Here is a 16,696-nt window from a genome sequence, read left to right as displayed (position 1 = left end):
CTGACTCACATGTGGTGCCAATAAGGCCGAGCAGGGCGTTGACTCTCTGGAGCAGATTTCTGTCCCACGCAGGCGAGGCTGAGCCTGACAGTCTTGACTGAGGGCAAAGACGCTACCACGTAATAAAATAAAAATAAAAATAAAAATAAATATTAAAATTAAAATTAAAATTAAAATTAAAATTAATAAAACAAAACAAAACCAATGTATTTCAGTTCACTTCATGACTGTTTCACTTGTAAAGGAACCTGAATGAGCTTCATGAAATCTTCTTTGTTTCCTCCTAAATGTCCTCTGAAGTATCTTTAAACAGAAGACGAGTGATGTTAGAACAGCTCTGCAGACTGTTACACTTGAGGGTGTGTGTGTGTGTGTGTGTGTGTGTGTGTGTGTGTGTGTGTGTGTTGTAAGGGGGGGGGCTCCTAATGTAAACTAAAGAGACTGTGAAGAAGAGAGTACACTGTAAAAAATATCCACCTGTTAAAACACAAATATATAGTTTCTTCATCTTAAAGGAGTCACAATATAAACCACAGTTTGATGATGATGATGATGATGATGATGATGATGATGAAGGAACAACAGAGAGCTTTGTGACCAAATACATCCTGACAGTGAGCTAATGTTAGCATGTTAGCATGTAGCTCAGAGGTCCTCTCTGGTTTTAGGGAGTGACATGTGAACCACATCACACCTCCTCTTCCTCACCTCCTCTTCCTCACCTCGTCCTCCTCGTTCATCTCTTCTGGTGAAGAGTGAAGATGGACAGAAAACAGCTGTTCAACAAACACACTCCGCCAACACACACAAACACAGACACACATTTACACAAACAGCTGAGAGACACGTATACACAGACACACACACACAGACACACACACACACACACACACACACACACAGACACACACACACACACACACACACACACACACACACACACACAGAGGTTAGCTCAGCCTGTTGAGGGACGCATTGAAGAGGGATTATGATGGACAATAGAGAACACACACACACACACACACACACACACACACACACACACACACACACACACACACACACACACATATACGCACTGTACCATCTGTGTGTGTGTGTGTGTGTGTGTGTGTGTGTGTGTGTGTGTGTGTGTGGTCTCAGTAAACACCCTGAACAGAGGATGGAGGGTGTGCTCACTCACCGATGTCAACAGTCACATCCAGAATTAGCAGCGATTCAAGCTCCGCCTCCTCCTCTGAAAGGCGGCGCCCACTGAGGTCGAGATCGCCCGCGGTGCGTTCAGGTGCTCCTCGTCAAAAGTTTTGACTCGAACATGAAGACAAGTGAAGTTACTTTATGAGTTGAGGAGGAGCCCCTGAACGCACCATCAGTTCAAATCAACATTGTGTTAAAGAAGGTCAATGTTATTCAACTTACATCTCAAACAGAACATAAGAAGCTCCATCTCCCAAAGTTAACGAGATTAACGAGTAACACAAGCCTCCGCCTCTGACTCACATCACAGTGTTTATGTGTGTGTGTGTGTGTGTGTGTGAGCGATCATAACCCTTTTAACAACATACCGATCCGTGTTTGTGTCACATGTTGGCAGCTCCTCTTGTTTAGCTTTGTTAGAGAGACTTCGTCTGATAAATCAAATCAACGTCATAATACGCCGCAGGGGCTGATGGGAAATGTTTGATGATGATGATGATGAGGATGAGGATGTTTGGCTCAAATGTCACTTCATGCTTCTTGATTTCTGGGAAAGGTTTCCCTGCATGGACGACACGCTGATGATTTAAGGGATCAGGTGTCCTGTGGTCTAACCTGGGTCTAATGGTTTGAACTGGGTTGAACTGGGCTTGGATTAGTTTTCAATAGTCTACAGTTTGTTTTGTTGGAGTTTGACGGTTTAAAGTTTATCGATAGCCTAAAATGGTTTGGATGTTCTACACTTGGTTTGGATAAACATTTGATTATGACGGCCCAAACTGGATGTGCAACAGCTTAACCATAACTTCAATTTTATGGTTTAAACTGAACTAGACTTTTTGTCTCAATTGGATATTTAAAGCTTAAACTGGGTTTTGGATGATCTAAGTTGGGTTTAATGATACAAACTTGTGTTTTGTTGGTATAATTTGATGTGCCAACTCGGGTTCTGATGACCTAAAATGAGTAGTTGATGAAATTCAGCACTTTAAAAGTTCTAAAGACTAAAAAGAAGACTTCTTCTTTCTTTAAATACTGCAGACAGACTCCAGTCAGAGGAACCTTCCTCAGTAAACCCTGCACCGGGACACAGGAGAGCATCTGAGGCTTCATGGACCTCCATCTTTGCTTGTACGTCTTTGAATCAGACCAGATGTAAAGCAGCAGGACGTCGGTGTGTTTCAGTCCAAAGCTTTTACGAGTTGTTGAGACGTGAGTTTGTAAAGAGGATTACAGAGAGAGATGAGCTGTGAGCAGAAGACTCGCAGAGGTCGGACAGACTCCAGGAAACAGGAACTCCTGGGCTCTGAGAATAAATGAGCTGCTGGACCTCGTTGTTTCTCACCTCTGTCCACTTCTTACATGTTGAAACACATTAACTGTGAGTCGGACAAACTTCACTTCATCATCAGGGCTTAGATTGGTTTCACTCAAAGAGACACACTTGTTAATGTCTCTATTTCACTTAAAGTATCTCCATCATACAGTAGAAGAAGTCTGTGAATCTGCTCCACAATACGCTGATGGATGATCATGTGACGTATGTGGCAAACTCCACTCACTTTTCTTTATGTTTAAGTGAAATCTGTCAACATGACGTTTTCCTGCTAAAAGAATACAAACACGATGAATGTATGATGTGTGTTGTATGACTAACAGTGTGGACTAGTTGCTTTTATTGCAGTTAGAGCTGAAACAATCATTTTGATAGCAGTAATTATTTTACTTCAAACTTCACCGGTTTCAGCTTCTCAGATGTCTTCTATGAAATATGGGCGTCAGGAAACTGTGACATTTTCTGACAATCTTGAAACCGAAGAATTCCTCTTTAACTCTGCAGCTGGACTTCCTTTCACGCCTCATGCGAGCTGTAGCTGTTGAACACTAACACAATAATCACTTCATCTCAAATGTGACCGTCCAGCTCAGCAGCAGAAACAGATTTACTATTTATCCACAAACGTGTTGCGAGTTCTCAGAGAGATAAAAACGACAGTGAAGGAATTCCTGAAGCAGCTGATGCATTCACTGTCGTGGTTATCTTCAGCGCCGTCAATGTCTCTGCAGGTTGACTGTGAGAGCAACACAGTGTGCAGCTGCAGCTCTTCAGATGTGTGACTGTAAATCACACTGACGTTAATGAACTGACTTCTGACGACGCTCAGAACTCAATGTTTTAAAATGTTTTTCTGTTCACTTCCTGAACAGAAGTTTATAACGCGCTGCAATAACCAACCGCAGTTTAAGACAAGTTAAAAAAAACACCTGAACAGGATACAAAGATGTGCTTTAAGGGGCTGAGGTTCGTCCCAGCATGCACTGGGAACGAGGAAGGGAATGACTCAGTGACTCAAAGTCAATAACTTACTAATATTTATAAAATGATGTTACCATAAAACTAAACTGAGTGAAACGTGTTTTCTAAAACAGTTTGAAACACAAAAAATAAAAATAAAACTACTTAGTTAAGGTTATACAACTAAACTACTTAATTAGGTTGAGACAACTAAACTACTTAGTTAGGTTGAGACAACTAAACTACTTAATTAGGTTTAGACAACTGAACTACTCAGTTAGGTTTATACAACTAAACTACTTAGTTATGTTTAGACAACTAAACTACTTAGTTAGGTTGAGACAACTAAACTACTTAATTAGGTTTAGACAACTGAACTACTCAGTTAGGTTTATACAACTAAACTACTTAGTTATGTTTAGACAACTAAACTACTTAGTTATGTTTAGACAACAAAATTACTTAGTTAGGTTGAGACAACTAAACTATTTAGGTTGAGACAACTAACCTACTTAGTTATGTTTAGACAACAAAATTACTTAGTTAGGTTGAGACAACTAAACTACTTAGTTAGGTTTAAGAACACTACTTAGCTAGGTTTAAGAACACTACATAATTAGGTTTAAGAACACTACATAGTTAGGTTTAAGAACACTACATAGTTAGGTTTAAGAACACTACATAGTTAGGTTTAAGAACACTACTTAGCTAGGTTTAAGAACACTACATAGTTAGGTTTAAGAACACTACATAGTTAGGTTTAAGAACACTACATAGTTAGGTTTAAGAACACTACTTAGCTAGGTTTAAGAACACTACTTAGCTAGGTTTAAGAACACTACTTAGCTAGGTTTAAGAACACGACTTAGCTTAGCTAGGTTTAAGAACACTACTTAGCTTAGCTAGGTTTAAGAACACTACATAGTTAGGTTTAAGAACACTACATACTTAGGTTTAAGAACACTACTTAGCTAGGTTTAAGAACACTACATAGTTAGGTTTAAGAACACTACTTAGCTAGGTTTAAGAACACTACATAGTTAGGTTTAAGAACACTACTTAGCTAGGTTTAAGAACACTACATAGTTAGGTTTAAGAACACTACTTAGCTAGGTTTAAGAACACTACATAGTTAGGTTTAAGAACACTACTTAGCTAGGTTTAAGAACACTACATAGTTAGGTTTAAGAACACTACTTAGCTAGGTTTAAGAACACTACATAGTTAGGTTTAAGAACACCACTTATCTCCGGTTGAATACCACCTGACCTCCGTTGGATCTCAGCAGCATGATCAGCGTCACACTAACAGATCGGTGCTTTCTGCTGCTGACGGAGCTGCAGGAGTTCAAACAAAGACTCTTCTTCTTCTTCTTCTTCCAGCAGCTTGAATCAACATCACAAACACTATTCTGAGAAACAATGAATGAACAGGGCTTTTACTTTTTTAAATCTGAAGTGGCGATGATGTAAGTGATATAATCGCCTCCGAATTGTCGGTTAAACGGCGTTAATGGACTCGCTAAAGTGCCGGCCGCCTCCACACACACAGACGAGCCGCCCATTCACACCGTTTAACAGAGCAACGCTGCTGCTGACATTCATAAAGTCCTGAATCGTGACTTTGAGGTTCTGTATGGACGCCCACGAGCGAGAGACATGAGAGAGAGAGAGAGAGAGAGAGAGAGAGAGAGAGAGAGAGAGAGAGAGAGAGAGAGAGAGAGAGAGAGAGAGAGAGAGAGAGAGAGAGAGAGGTGATGCAAAGATCTTATGTAAGGCTGGTGGATGGTAATTGGGTCTTCAAACCTGTGATTAGCTCGCTGCCTGGCCCCGAGGTTTGTAGGAAATATAAAATACAGGTCCGGACGTGTGTGTGTGTGTGTGTGTGTGTGTGTGTGAGAGAGAGGACACACACTCCCTGCATTGTTTGTTAGAGCTTCAAACTTTCTGTCCTTTCAAAAGAAAAGAGAAGAAGTGAAGTGATCAGAGATCAGACTTCCTGATGATGGAGTCCATGAGATCCTGAATGCCTCGCGGTGTTTGTTTGGTGAAATGATTCAAAAGGAGAACAGCAAACATTATAAACAGCTGACTATTAAAGCGTGAACTCAGAGTGTCAGAGCCAATGAATGTCCAGCGAGTGGAGCATTCGACCAACCAGAAGTCAGATGTTGTCTGTCTCTTTGTTTACTTCCTGTGTGACTCACCGCTCTGATCACGTGACTCCTGTTATCCTTGAATCACGTTCACCTTCAGGCTGAAACCAGCACACTAAACAGAATCAACTGCTCACGTTTACCCTCCACAATAAAACTCTCTTGTTTTCCCATAATTCAGAGGGCAGAACGATGACACTTCATTCGTTCTGCTGTAAACCGTCGTGGTGGGAACCATTACCGGCTCTAAACGCTGCCTGACTCCGAAAAACCTCCGACCACTGCTGAGTCAGCAGGACGAGTGTGTGTGTGTGTGTGTGTGTGTGTGTGTGTGTGTGTGTGTGTGTGTGTGTGTGTGTGTGTGTGTGTGTGTGTGTGTGTGTGTGTGAGGTCATGTTAGCGACGGTAACATAATGACAAGTGTGTGTTGTGTGTGTAGATGACTCTATAGCTCAGATGTGGCCACACTCGTCATACACACACGAGGCGTTCAGGGTCTCTCTGCACACGTGGTACAGAGTTGGCCTGTGGTCCTTGGTTACCACTTGGTTACCACTTGGTATGGTTACTAGCTGTTCAGAGCGTTAAGGCGTTGAGCTGAGATCGGTGTTTTCCTGGTGACCGTTGACTCTGTCCTAACCCTGTCTCCTCTCTGTGTCCGTCCAGGTGAGTCTCAGGGCCTAGTGGACTTCGTCCTCTCTAAAGACGGAGGTGCCCTCTCTCTGGTGGAGCAGGCCAACGTCTGGCTCTTCCTCCGCTTGGCGAAGACCAATCGCAGCCGAGCCAAAGTCACCATCCGCCTCTTCCAGCAGCGTCGGCTCCCCAACGGACGCCCGTCTCCGCCGCAGGACGACGTCCTCCTGGCGGAGAAGTCCGTGGACACGCGTCGCAGCGGCTGGCACACCTTCCCGGTGTCGGTGGCGGTTCAAGCGCTGCTGCAGAGCGCCAGCAGCACCCCGCTCAGCCTCAGGGTCTCCTGCCCGCTGTGCGCCGACGCCGGCGCCACGCCGGTGCTGGTCTCCGGCGGCTCCGAGACGTCGCAGCGCGCCAACCAGCGGGAGCAGTCCCACCGGCCGTTCCTCATGGCCGTCGTCCGGCAGGAAGATGCCGGCGACTCGCCGCGGCGCAGGAAGCGCGGCCTGGAGTGCGACGGGAAGGTCCGCGTCTGCTGCAAGCGCCAGTTCTACGTCAACTTCAAAGACATCGGCTGGAACGACTGGATCATCGCGCCGCCCGGTTATCACGCCAACTACTGCGAGGGGGAGTGCCCCTCCCACGTGGCGAGCATCACCGGCTCCACGTTGTCCTTCCACTCCACCGTCATCAGCCACTACCGCATGAGGGGCTACAGCCCCTTCCAGAACCTGAGGTCGTGCTGCGTGCCCACCCGGCTACGAGCCATGTCCATGCTGTACTACAACGAGGAGCAGAAGATCATCAAGAAGGACATCCAGAACATGGTGGTGGAGGAGTGCGGCTGCTCGTAGACACGGAGGATCCGATCCGGATCGGTCTGAAACGAACTGGACTGGAGAGGAAGGAGGACTTCAGAGAGAGAGAGAGGGAGAGGAAGAGGAAGAGGTGACTCCATGATCATCGTCAGCATCTCCTTCTTCATCTCCTCCCTCCATCAAAACTCTCCTCCGTCCTTCATCCAGAACTCAGAAAGAGTCTCGAGGCACTTTCAGAAAAAAAGAAGAAAAAGAAGAAAAACAAGATAGAAAAAAGAATATCTAATATATTTTTGTTACAAGCGGAGAGGCTTATTTATGTGGCTGAGACGTTCAAGCACCACTCGACGCGTCAGACCTCGGAGAGACGAGGTGCCTGAAAAACTACTAACAAAAAAAAAATCTCAAAACTATGCAACTTGTTTCATGTATTACGATCTTATTGTATTTTACTTTGTCTCTTTTTTATTTTATTTCCCAACTGTTTACTTTTTTCAAAATGTACGAGGAAGAAAGAGGAAGTGTGTGTGTGTGTGTGTGTGTGTGTGTGTGTGTGTGTGTGTGTGTGTGTGTCGAGAGATACTTGAAAGAAACAAGTTGGCCCGGCTGCTGGAACCAAACACTTCTTTATGTTGCCATGGTTAACGTGTTGATGTTATAATTATTATTGTCAGTAAGTATATTAATAATATTATTGTTATTGTCGTTGATAATATTTTTCGTTTGGCTGCATTTGTGTTGTTATTATTATTATTATGTTGATGTATTATTATTATTTTTTCTTTTAAAGAAACGTTACAAACGTCTTTATTATTTTTTTTGCACTATAGCGACACTCAGAGTAGACGGAAGAGGGCGGAGCTTCCAGGTCACAGGTTTGATTCCCACCATGAGTCCGAACCCGTCAGACACTCGCTGCACAGAGAAACCCTCATTGGGTCAAAAGTAGGAGGTTGAGTGTGATTGGCTGAGCCACCTGTCAATCAAACACACTGTAAGTGTTGAAATGAAGTAGATTACCCCCCCCCCCCCCCTCTACGGTGATGTACTGCATGGATCTTACATTAAAGTTTCATCACATAGAAATACACATTTGTGTCCAACATCAACATTCTTTTAAAGACTTCCACAAACTCCTGGAAATAACAATTTGACTATCAGAAATACTTCATATACTACATCAAAGTGCTCAAACTATTCAGTATACTGGGTGGAGAATGAAATGTATGGATTTGGCTCCTAATTAGAATTCTAAATGGACTTAACAAGTTCACACATAAATGTTCAGTGACAGCTAGCCAACCGCTAACTTCCAGAAATCACAACAAAAAGGACAGAAAGGACAGAAAGGACAAAGCTCTTCAGTCCACATGTTTGTCTTTGTTTCTGATGGATGTTTACATTTTGTGGATTAGCTGACTGAACGTGATTAGCATTCATTAGCCAACAGAATCCTTTAGCTCCACACTACGGACAGAAACACCAAACATCAACATCACTCATCTCTCTATGAATCTATACGTGTAGTCAGTGACACAGGTTCTAAGGGTCAGTACCACAGGTTCTAATGGTCAGTACCACAGGTTCTAATGGTCAGTGCCACAGGTTCTAAGGGTCAGTGCCACAGGTTCTACGGGTCAGTGCCACAGGTTCTAAGGGTCAGCGCCACAGGTTCTAAGGGTCAGTGCCACAGGTTCTAAGGGATTCACTCACAGAGGCTCTTTAACTCATGAATTAATACGTTTTGTTTTATTAAAAACATTTCTTGAGGTATCTCTGAGAACAACGTTGCTTTAACTTCAGACACCAGAAGCTCTTCCACTAGAGGAGACGATTCCTATGATGTCTTCATATCAATGAATTATGTTCGTTACAGACGGATTATAATGTTTCACTTTTGGAGCAATGACACGAAGACGGCGATTAAATCGACGTAATCTAAATATTAATGAAGCTTAATTTAACAATTAACTACGATTTCCACCTTTAATTGGTCAAACTGAAGCTAATCGTTCAGTCGTTTAAGCGAACATGTAACTAAATCCCTTAAAAACACGCAGATTATCTGGATTCATGAATTATTGGAGAGATTAGGTTCGCTCACAGCTGAACGTGGTTCACTTTGAGGAGGTTGTTATTCCGGTTCTTAGTCTTTAGTTTGCTTTAGAACACCAAAGAGTCGAGTTTGTTCAAATGTTTGAGAGAAGAAGAGGAAACGGACAACCTGATTTCTGTCTGTTACGTTCCTCTGAAGAGGGTAAAAAGAGTTTTCATGAAGATGGATAAGTTTTATTTATGCTTTATAGTTTTCTGATTCATTTAGTTTTGGTGTTTTTTTCATTTCTGTCCTCTTCCTCTCTCCCTGCACATCAAGAACTCCATTTCCCACAATGCTTTACTCTTAAAAAGACAATCCACAATCGCCTTGTTCTGTTTTTGGGTGAAAACAACCCTTTGTGAGTGTTTCCGTGTCGTGTGTGTTTCTATCAGTATTGTCGACTTGTTCACCAAACGTTTATCGAGAGTATTGGTCCCTTTTTGATGATGTCACTCGTGTTTTTATTTTCTCTTTTTGTTGTCATTTTTTGAGAAGAGGGCGGAGCCTCTTCTGGACTTTTTTGGGACAAACTCTTAGTCCGTCCTGTTTGAACATGAACACAAAACGTCAGTGCAGAAAAAAAAAAAAGAAGCCTCAAAAAGGTTGAAAAAAAGAATAAAATAAGTTGTATTTGTTCAGATTTTGTTCTTTTTATCAAGACAAAAAATACTGACACTGAACGAAGTGGACAAAGAATAAAAAGTCTATTTTTTATTCTGTATATATGGAAATCCAGATTCCAGTATGTTGCATTGCTTTGTTGTACAAATCAAATGTGCTTGTGGCATTTTTCTAATCTAATTTATTTTACGGTATTGTTTTGTTTTCTGCTTCACCATTAAAGTTTAAAGGATGTACACAAAGTAAATGTGTCCTTTGTCTCTTTTCTGCTTTAATATAAAACACAATACATCATTTCATGCGTTAATCGTCCTTAAAGTCTCCATTAAAGGAGAGTCTTTCTCTACTTTCACAGTCTGATACCAGCTGAGGAGAGAATAATAGCTTTATAAGGTTATTTTGAGGCATTAAGTGGAGTTGTGCAACAATTTGTAAAAGCAGTGAAGCCACGCAGGCTTCTGGCTGCGGGTCATGTTGACATTCATAAGCGCATAAACCCGGCCTTGTTAAACGCATATTACAAAAATGTGATTGCAAAAACCGACGCTGAGCTTTTCCAGCTTCGGAAGACGAGCCGTCGGGGTCGAGGACGAGGCGGCTGGAGCGACTCCAGTCAGCGAGGAGGAGGCGCAGCAGGAACTCATTTCCTCACGCCGAGGACAAAAATGCAGCCGCTATTAAAGCCGCGGTGCACGAGGCGAGAGGTGAAAAGGTCAGCCGGAGCCCAGCGGCTTCCACTTGCTGGGAAGCTTTAACACACCTGAGTGTTCAGGGTGAGCTGCTGCAGCCAAAACCACAAAGTAAAATGCTGCAGCCAGTGGAAACATCGAGAGAGCCTCCAGGTACGAAGGATCATTAATCACCTTTAAGTTACGGAGAGCTTTTACGTTTGACATTTTACTTGAGTTGGTTAAAGTTAAACACCCGCAGACGGTGAGTCACGTTTAAGGAACTTAATGTGTTTTTCACTGTTGTTTCTGTGAGAGTGAAGATTAACTGCTGTCTTATAGGAATTATTAATATTAAGCCTGAGCCCATATTAAAATGAAACATTCAAGATCAACTACTGCTGAAAAGCTAATACAGAACTAATACTTCACCTAATACTTCACCAACAGAAGAGAAGTTTGGCTAAATACAGTCAATGAACTCGCTCAAGAACAACACGCTAACAAAAGAACAACACGCTAAAACAGGAACAACACGCTAACACAGGAACAACACGCTAACAAAGGAACAACATGCTAACACAGGAACAACACGCTAACACAGGAACAACACGCTAACACAGGAACAACAAGCTAACAAAGGAACAACACGCTAACACAGGAACAACACGCTAACACAGGAACAACAAGCTAACAAAGGAGCAACATGCTAATAAAGGAACAACACGCTAACAAAGGAACAACACGCTAACAAAGGAACAACACGCTAACAAAGGAACAACAAGCTAACAAAGGAACTACACGCTAACAAAGGAACAACATGCTAACACAGGAACAACAAGCTAACAAAGGAACAACACGCTAACAAAGGAACAACATGCTAACAAAGGAACAACACGCTAACAAAGGAACAACATGCTAACACAGGAACAACAAGCTAACAAAGGAACAACACGCTAACAAAGGAACTACACGCTAACAAAGGAACAACAAGCTAACAAAGGAACAACACGCTAACACAGGAACAACACGCTAACACAGGAACAACAAGCTAACAAAGGAACAACACGCTAACACAGGAACAACACGCTAACACAGGAACAACAAGCTAACAAAGGAGCAACATGCTAATAAAGGAACAACACGCTAACAAAGGAACAACACGCTAACAAAGGAACAACACGCTAACAAAGGAACTACACGCTAACAAAGGAACAACACGCTAACAAAGGAACAACACGCTAACAAAGGAACAACACGCTAACAAAGGAACAACACGCTAATAAAGGAACAACACGCTAAGGTGCACCAACCATTTTACTCACAAGCCAATTAAAGCAGACTGGTATTTTTCTGGAGGGGACTTAAAGAGTTCAAACTATCTGACCATTAAAGCGTGGAAACATTTTCTAGTACAAACCCAAAATACAAATATAGCGTGTTGTGGCTTTGACCTCCAGGACAAATAAGGAAACTCCAACAAACAGCAGCAAAACATTGTGTGTGTGTGTGTGTGTGTGTGTGTGTGTGTGTGTGTGTGCGTGTGTGTGTGCGTGTGTGCGTGTGTGTTTGTGTGTTTGTGGTATCTCGTGAGCAGACGTTGATTTAAATTGATGAGGTAATGGAGGAAAGAAGCATGAACAAAGTTACATTTATTTTGAGAATGAAGGGGAGGAAAGTGTGTGTGTGTGTGGTTTGGGTTGTCTCTGGTCTGGTTTTTGGGAGAGACGCCGTCCTGTCATGAACATCTCTGATGTTCTTATGTCATACAAGGACGTGGCACATGTGAAGCGAACACACGTATTCTACAGTACTTCATCTTTGAGTTCACATGCAAACACACACACACACACACACACACACACACACACACCACACACACACACACACACCACACAAGTGCAATTCCATATACTTGATCTGATTTTTCTGAAAACTTTTGGCTCCATGTCAACACTGAATCCAAGCAAATACAAGAAACACTCACACCCACGCTCATATAGAGAATGCAACAATCATACATTTAGTTTATAGAACTTGATCGGTGGTTCGATCCCTGGCTCTGCTAGTACAAATCAATGTGTCCTTGAGCAAGACACTAAACCCAAATGTGTAGGCTGTTACTGCAGTGTATGAATGTTAGATAGTCATGATGGGCAGGAGGCATGGTAGCTCCTCCCATCAGAGTGAGAATGTATGTGAATGGGTGAATGATGACATCATGTAGCCTTAAAGAGTTTAGTGGTCGGAGGACTAGAAGAGAAACATGACTTGACTTTTTATGATACTATGACTTTTTAATGACTTACTATACTATGACTTTTGTAGTGACTTTTTTCAACATACTATACTATGACTTTTTTCGACATGCTGTACTATGACTTTTTTTGACATACTATACTATGACTTTTTAGTGACTTTTTAGAACAAATAGTTCTGTGACTCTTCAGTGGCACAGAGGTAAACTCAGGGTCTTTCAGTCATAAGATCAGCAGTTCGATCCCTGGTTGTTCTGGTACATGACAAGACAAACGTAAATTGTCCGGAAGCTGCTTCCATCAGTGTATGAATTGGTTTGAAAGAGTGAAAATATTTTGTTTTGAACCTGCTTCCATGACATACTATGACTTTCAACATACTCTACTATGACTTTTTTAATGACTTTTTTCGACGTTATACTATGACTTTTTTCGACATGCTATACTATCACTTTTTTGCGACATGCTATACTATGACTTCATGACACATTATGATTCTTTAAGTTTTTCTATGACAACAGGTGCTATCACTTTAAAAATATTTTTTTTCGTTTAATATACGATGAAGGTTTATGACATTTTTATGATACATTACACTATGCATTTTTTAATTGTGTATGGCATACGATACAATGATATCTGCAAATGCTTTTTACTAATCAGCATCCAATCACAGTTCTTCAAATTCAATTTAACTCAATCTGCATACCATCTTATAAATCATAATAATGGTATTTGACATACATTTATGAATTAAGTTATAAAACAACTTCCCGTCTGTGTCTTTGCATCCATGTCTGCAGTATAAAAAGAAGTCACTCCTAATGACAGGAGGCCAGTAAAGTGACTTGCAGATAACACTGTCTATTTCACATCTAAATAACCATTGCTCTTCTGTCTTTGTGCAAACATGCACTGTGAGGCCATTTCGAACCGATCATTATTTCTTCAAGTAGCTGCGACCTCGGATGATTAAGGATAAACGAGCAACCGTTCTGGTTAAGTTTGGGATCAGCTGCGAGGGAATGCATTCTGTGAATATGAGTCCTCAGAAGTATGGTAGTAAAACGTGTCTGAGTGTGTGTGAGATCAGAGGCTGCAGCAGACCACCGCAGGGTGTTTCCTCCCAGCAGGACGGCCGCTGTGGTCGACCGACGTTTGATGCTTCACTGTTTTAGGAGGTGACGTGTTTTTGGAAAAGACGCGGTGAATCTGTGACAGACTTAACGTCATTGACAAGAGAATTTGATGCAAAGTCTTTAAAGGGGAAGTTGGGGGTTACTTTTATCCTACTCGAGTATATAGGAGTACTAGCAATGATTTACCCAGTGACGTAACTAACAAAGAGGGAAGAGACAAATATTAAGGAGCTGGACGCAGAAAAAAACGCTCTGGATGTTTGTTTTACTGTAGCTTAAGAAATACCACTAAGCTCATCGGTCATACATTTTCCAAAATGGGATAAAAAATTTGTAAAATTATATAATTTATTATTGAAATTATCCTACACTGTATATCAAAAGTACTCTGTCAGATGGTTTAAAAATAGAAAAGAAAACTCGTATGTGATTCATCATAGAAGCTAACTCTTGTTTGTTTTAGTGAAGTACATAGTCTTCTTCATAGAAGCTATTTCTCATTGGATCCTACAGGTCCATGAACAATGGATACATTATTAAATCAATAAATGATCTTGCTTTATTGATTCTATATTTGGAGTCTTGGACTCAGCTTTAAAAAGCAGAGCTATGCCATCAGAAGGTTTCCTGTTGGGTGAGAACCGTCCTGAGGAGCCTCACATGATTCAGCAGTAGGTGGACAGAGCGATCTGCTAAAGAAAGCACTCTGGGTAATTTAACACGGAAGTTTTTCTTGACAAATTACAGACATGGACAACTTGGACAGGAATAAAATCACAGAGGGCAATTATCACAAATTACTGCATTTCCCTGTGTGATAGCAGCTCTGTGAAAAGCAGTGAGAGTTAGCTTTCAGAACAGAGGGCGTAACAGCCGAGTCATTTCCCCTCAGAGGTCCAGCAAACGGAAATCTGACGGTCCAGCATGAGAAACAACAACTAAAAGAGAAATAACAGTTCTTTTAAGGGAGTATTTTGACCGTACGGGGCTCAGACACATGAAGAGTTTCTCTTCAGATGTTTTCTCATTTCCACTTACGGCTGTTTCCAGAAACATTTAGATTAGATGTTTCCTATGATAAGGTCACACGCTGAGTGATTCCTCAGGTCAATTTACAATCCAAACTGTTCTTGTTATTGGAGGTTAATAAAGCCGCCTGGGAAAAATAAGCCAAAATGGACCGAAGAGCAGAACATTCCCCAAAAGAAAGCAAATCCTGCAACGTCAACTTGACCTGAGAGCTTCATCCATTCTAATTTTTAGAATAGTAACAAAACCAAACAGTTGGATGGGTAACACAAACACGGTACTGCTGTTCATGTAGACAGTGACGTTTTGTCTCGTAAGTCATTAGTGATATGAATCCTTAGTCGTCGAGTTAACTTCAAACTTGACATTTTGAAAGGACTCTATGCATTTGCTTTCACTTCCTTCAACCCACCACTAAAAACTGTATTTAAAACCAATACTTGATTATCAACCAATTGAAGTCGGTCTGTGAGAAACCTGATGCGGAGGCTTGATATCCTCTGAAGCTTTTGTCATCATGGTACAAAATGTAAATTGGGTTAACCCGACTTTCTTTTAAAACCACAGAAAGCCATAGAGGGCGGCAGGAAGGCCGTCTCAGGACGGCAGGATTATATCTGCGGTCTGTGGGTTTGGCCCTGAGGAGGTCGAGGTCTCCGAACATCTCACTGAGTTATTGTCTTTCATGGAAAACACATTCTGTAATGCTCCACAGAGACGTTAATGAGGCTTCTGCTGTGAGTCCTTATCTCCTGCAGGCTTTAGTTTATAGTTCACAGATTGGTGTTTCCACTGAGTCACGTGGACGGATTCAGCAACAGAATCACAACCAGTCATCCGAGAATGAGCCCAACGATTAATTAGTAAATCAGTTGTAGATCAATCCTCTGATGGGAAGGGAAGTTCTCCACTAACAATTTACCAATCTGTTCAGCTACTACTACTAGTACTTGGTACAGACTAAAAACTATCTAGAACTACTTTGTACACACTAAAAACTATCTAGAACTACTTGGTACACACTAAAAACTATCCGGAACTACTTTGTACACACTAAAAACTATCTACAACTACTTGGTACACACTAGAAACTATCTGGAACTACTTGGTACACAATATAAACTATCTGTAACTACTTTGTACACACTAAAAACTATCTGGAACTACTTTGTACAGACTAAAAATTATCTGGAACTACTTGGTACACACTAGAAACTATCTGGAACTACTTGGTACACAATATAAACTATCTGGAACTACTTTGTACAGACCAAAAACTATCTGGAACTACTTTGTACAGACCAAAAACTATCTAGAACTACTTGGTACACACCAAAAACTATCTAGAACTACTTGGCACAGACTAAAAACTATCTGGAACTACTTGATACACAATATAAACTATCTGGAACTACTTGGTACACACTAAAAACTATCTGAAACTACTTGGTACACAATACAAACTATCTGGAACTACTTGGTACGCAATAGAAACTATCTGGAACTACTTGGTACACACTAAAAACTATCTGGAACTACTTGGTACACACTAAAAACTATCTGGAACTACTTGGTACACACTAAAAACTATCCGGAACTACTTGGTACACACTAAAAACTATCTGGAACTACTTTGTAGAGACTAAAAACTATCTGGAACTACTTGGTACACACTAGAAACTATCTGGAACTACTTGGTACACAATATAAACTATCTGGAACTACTTGGTACACAATAGAAACTATCTGGAACTACTTGGTACACAATATAAACTATCTGGAAC

The 16,696-nt window shown here is 41.4% G+C and overlaps 1 protein-coding gene across 2 annotated transcripts in view; it reads left to right on the top strand.

The window, feature by feature from the left end:
* inhbaa (inhibin subunit beta Aa) overlaps positions 1–10,041 on the top strand; it is a 14,038-nt gene extending 3,997 nt beyond the window's left edge. For both annotated transcript variants that reach the window (XM_068737112.1, XM_068737111.1), the window contains one exon: positions 6,315–10,041. In XM_068737112.1, coding sequence (XP_068593213.1) covers positions 6,315–7,135 — 821 coding nt within the window. In that variant the 3' untranslated portion in view covers positions 7,136–10,041. The remainder of the gene's footprint in view (positions 1–6,314) is intronic.
* The last annotated feature ends 6,655 nt before the right edge of the window (positions 10,042–16,696 follow it).

Source organism: Cebidichthys violaceus, unplaced genomic scaffold, assembly GCF_023349555.1.
Source record: "Cebidichthys violaceus isolate CVI_PGR_0920_01 unplaced genomic scaffold, fCebVio1.0.p SCAF_76, whole genome shotgun sequence".
In the NCBI taxonomy this organism is placed as follows: domain Eukaryota; kingdom Metazoa; phylum Chordata; class Actinopteri; order Perciformes; family Stichaeidae; genus Cebidichthys; species Cebidichthys violaceus.
The sequence above is the reverse complement of the archived record's forward strand: the minus strand, read 5'-3'. Positions and strand labels throughout refer to the sequence as shown.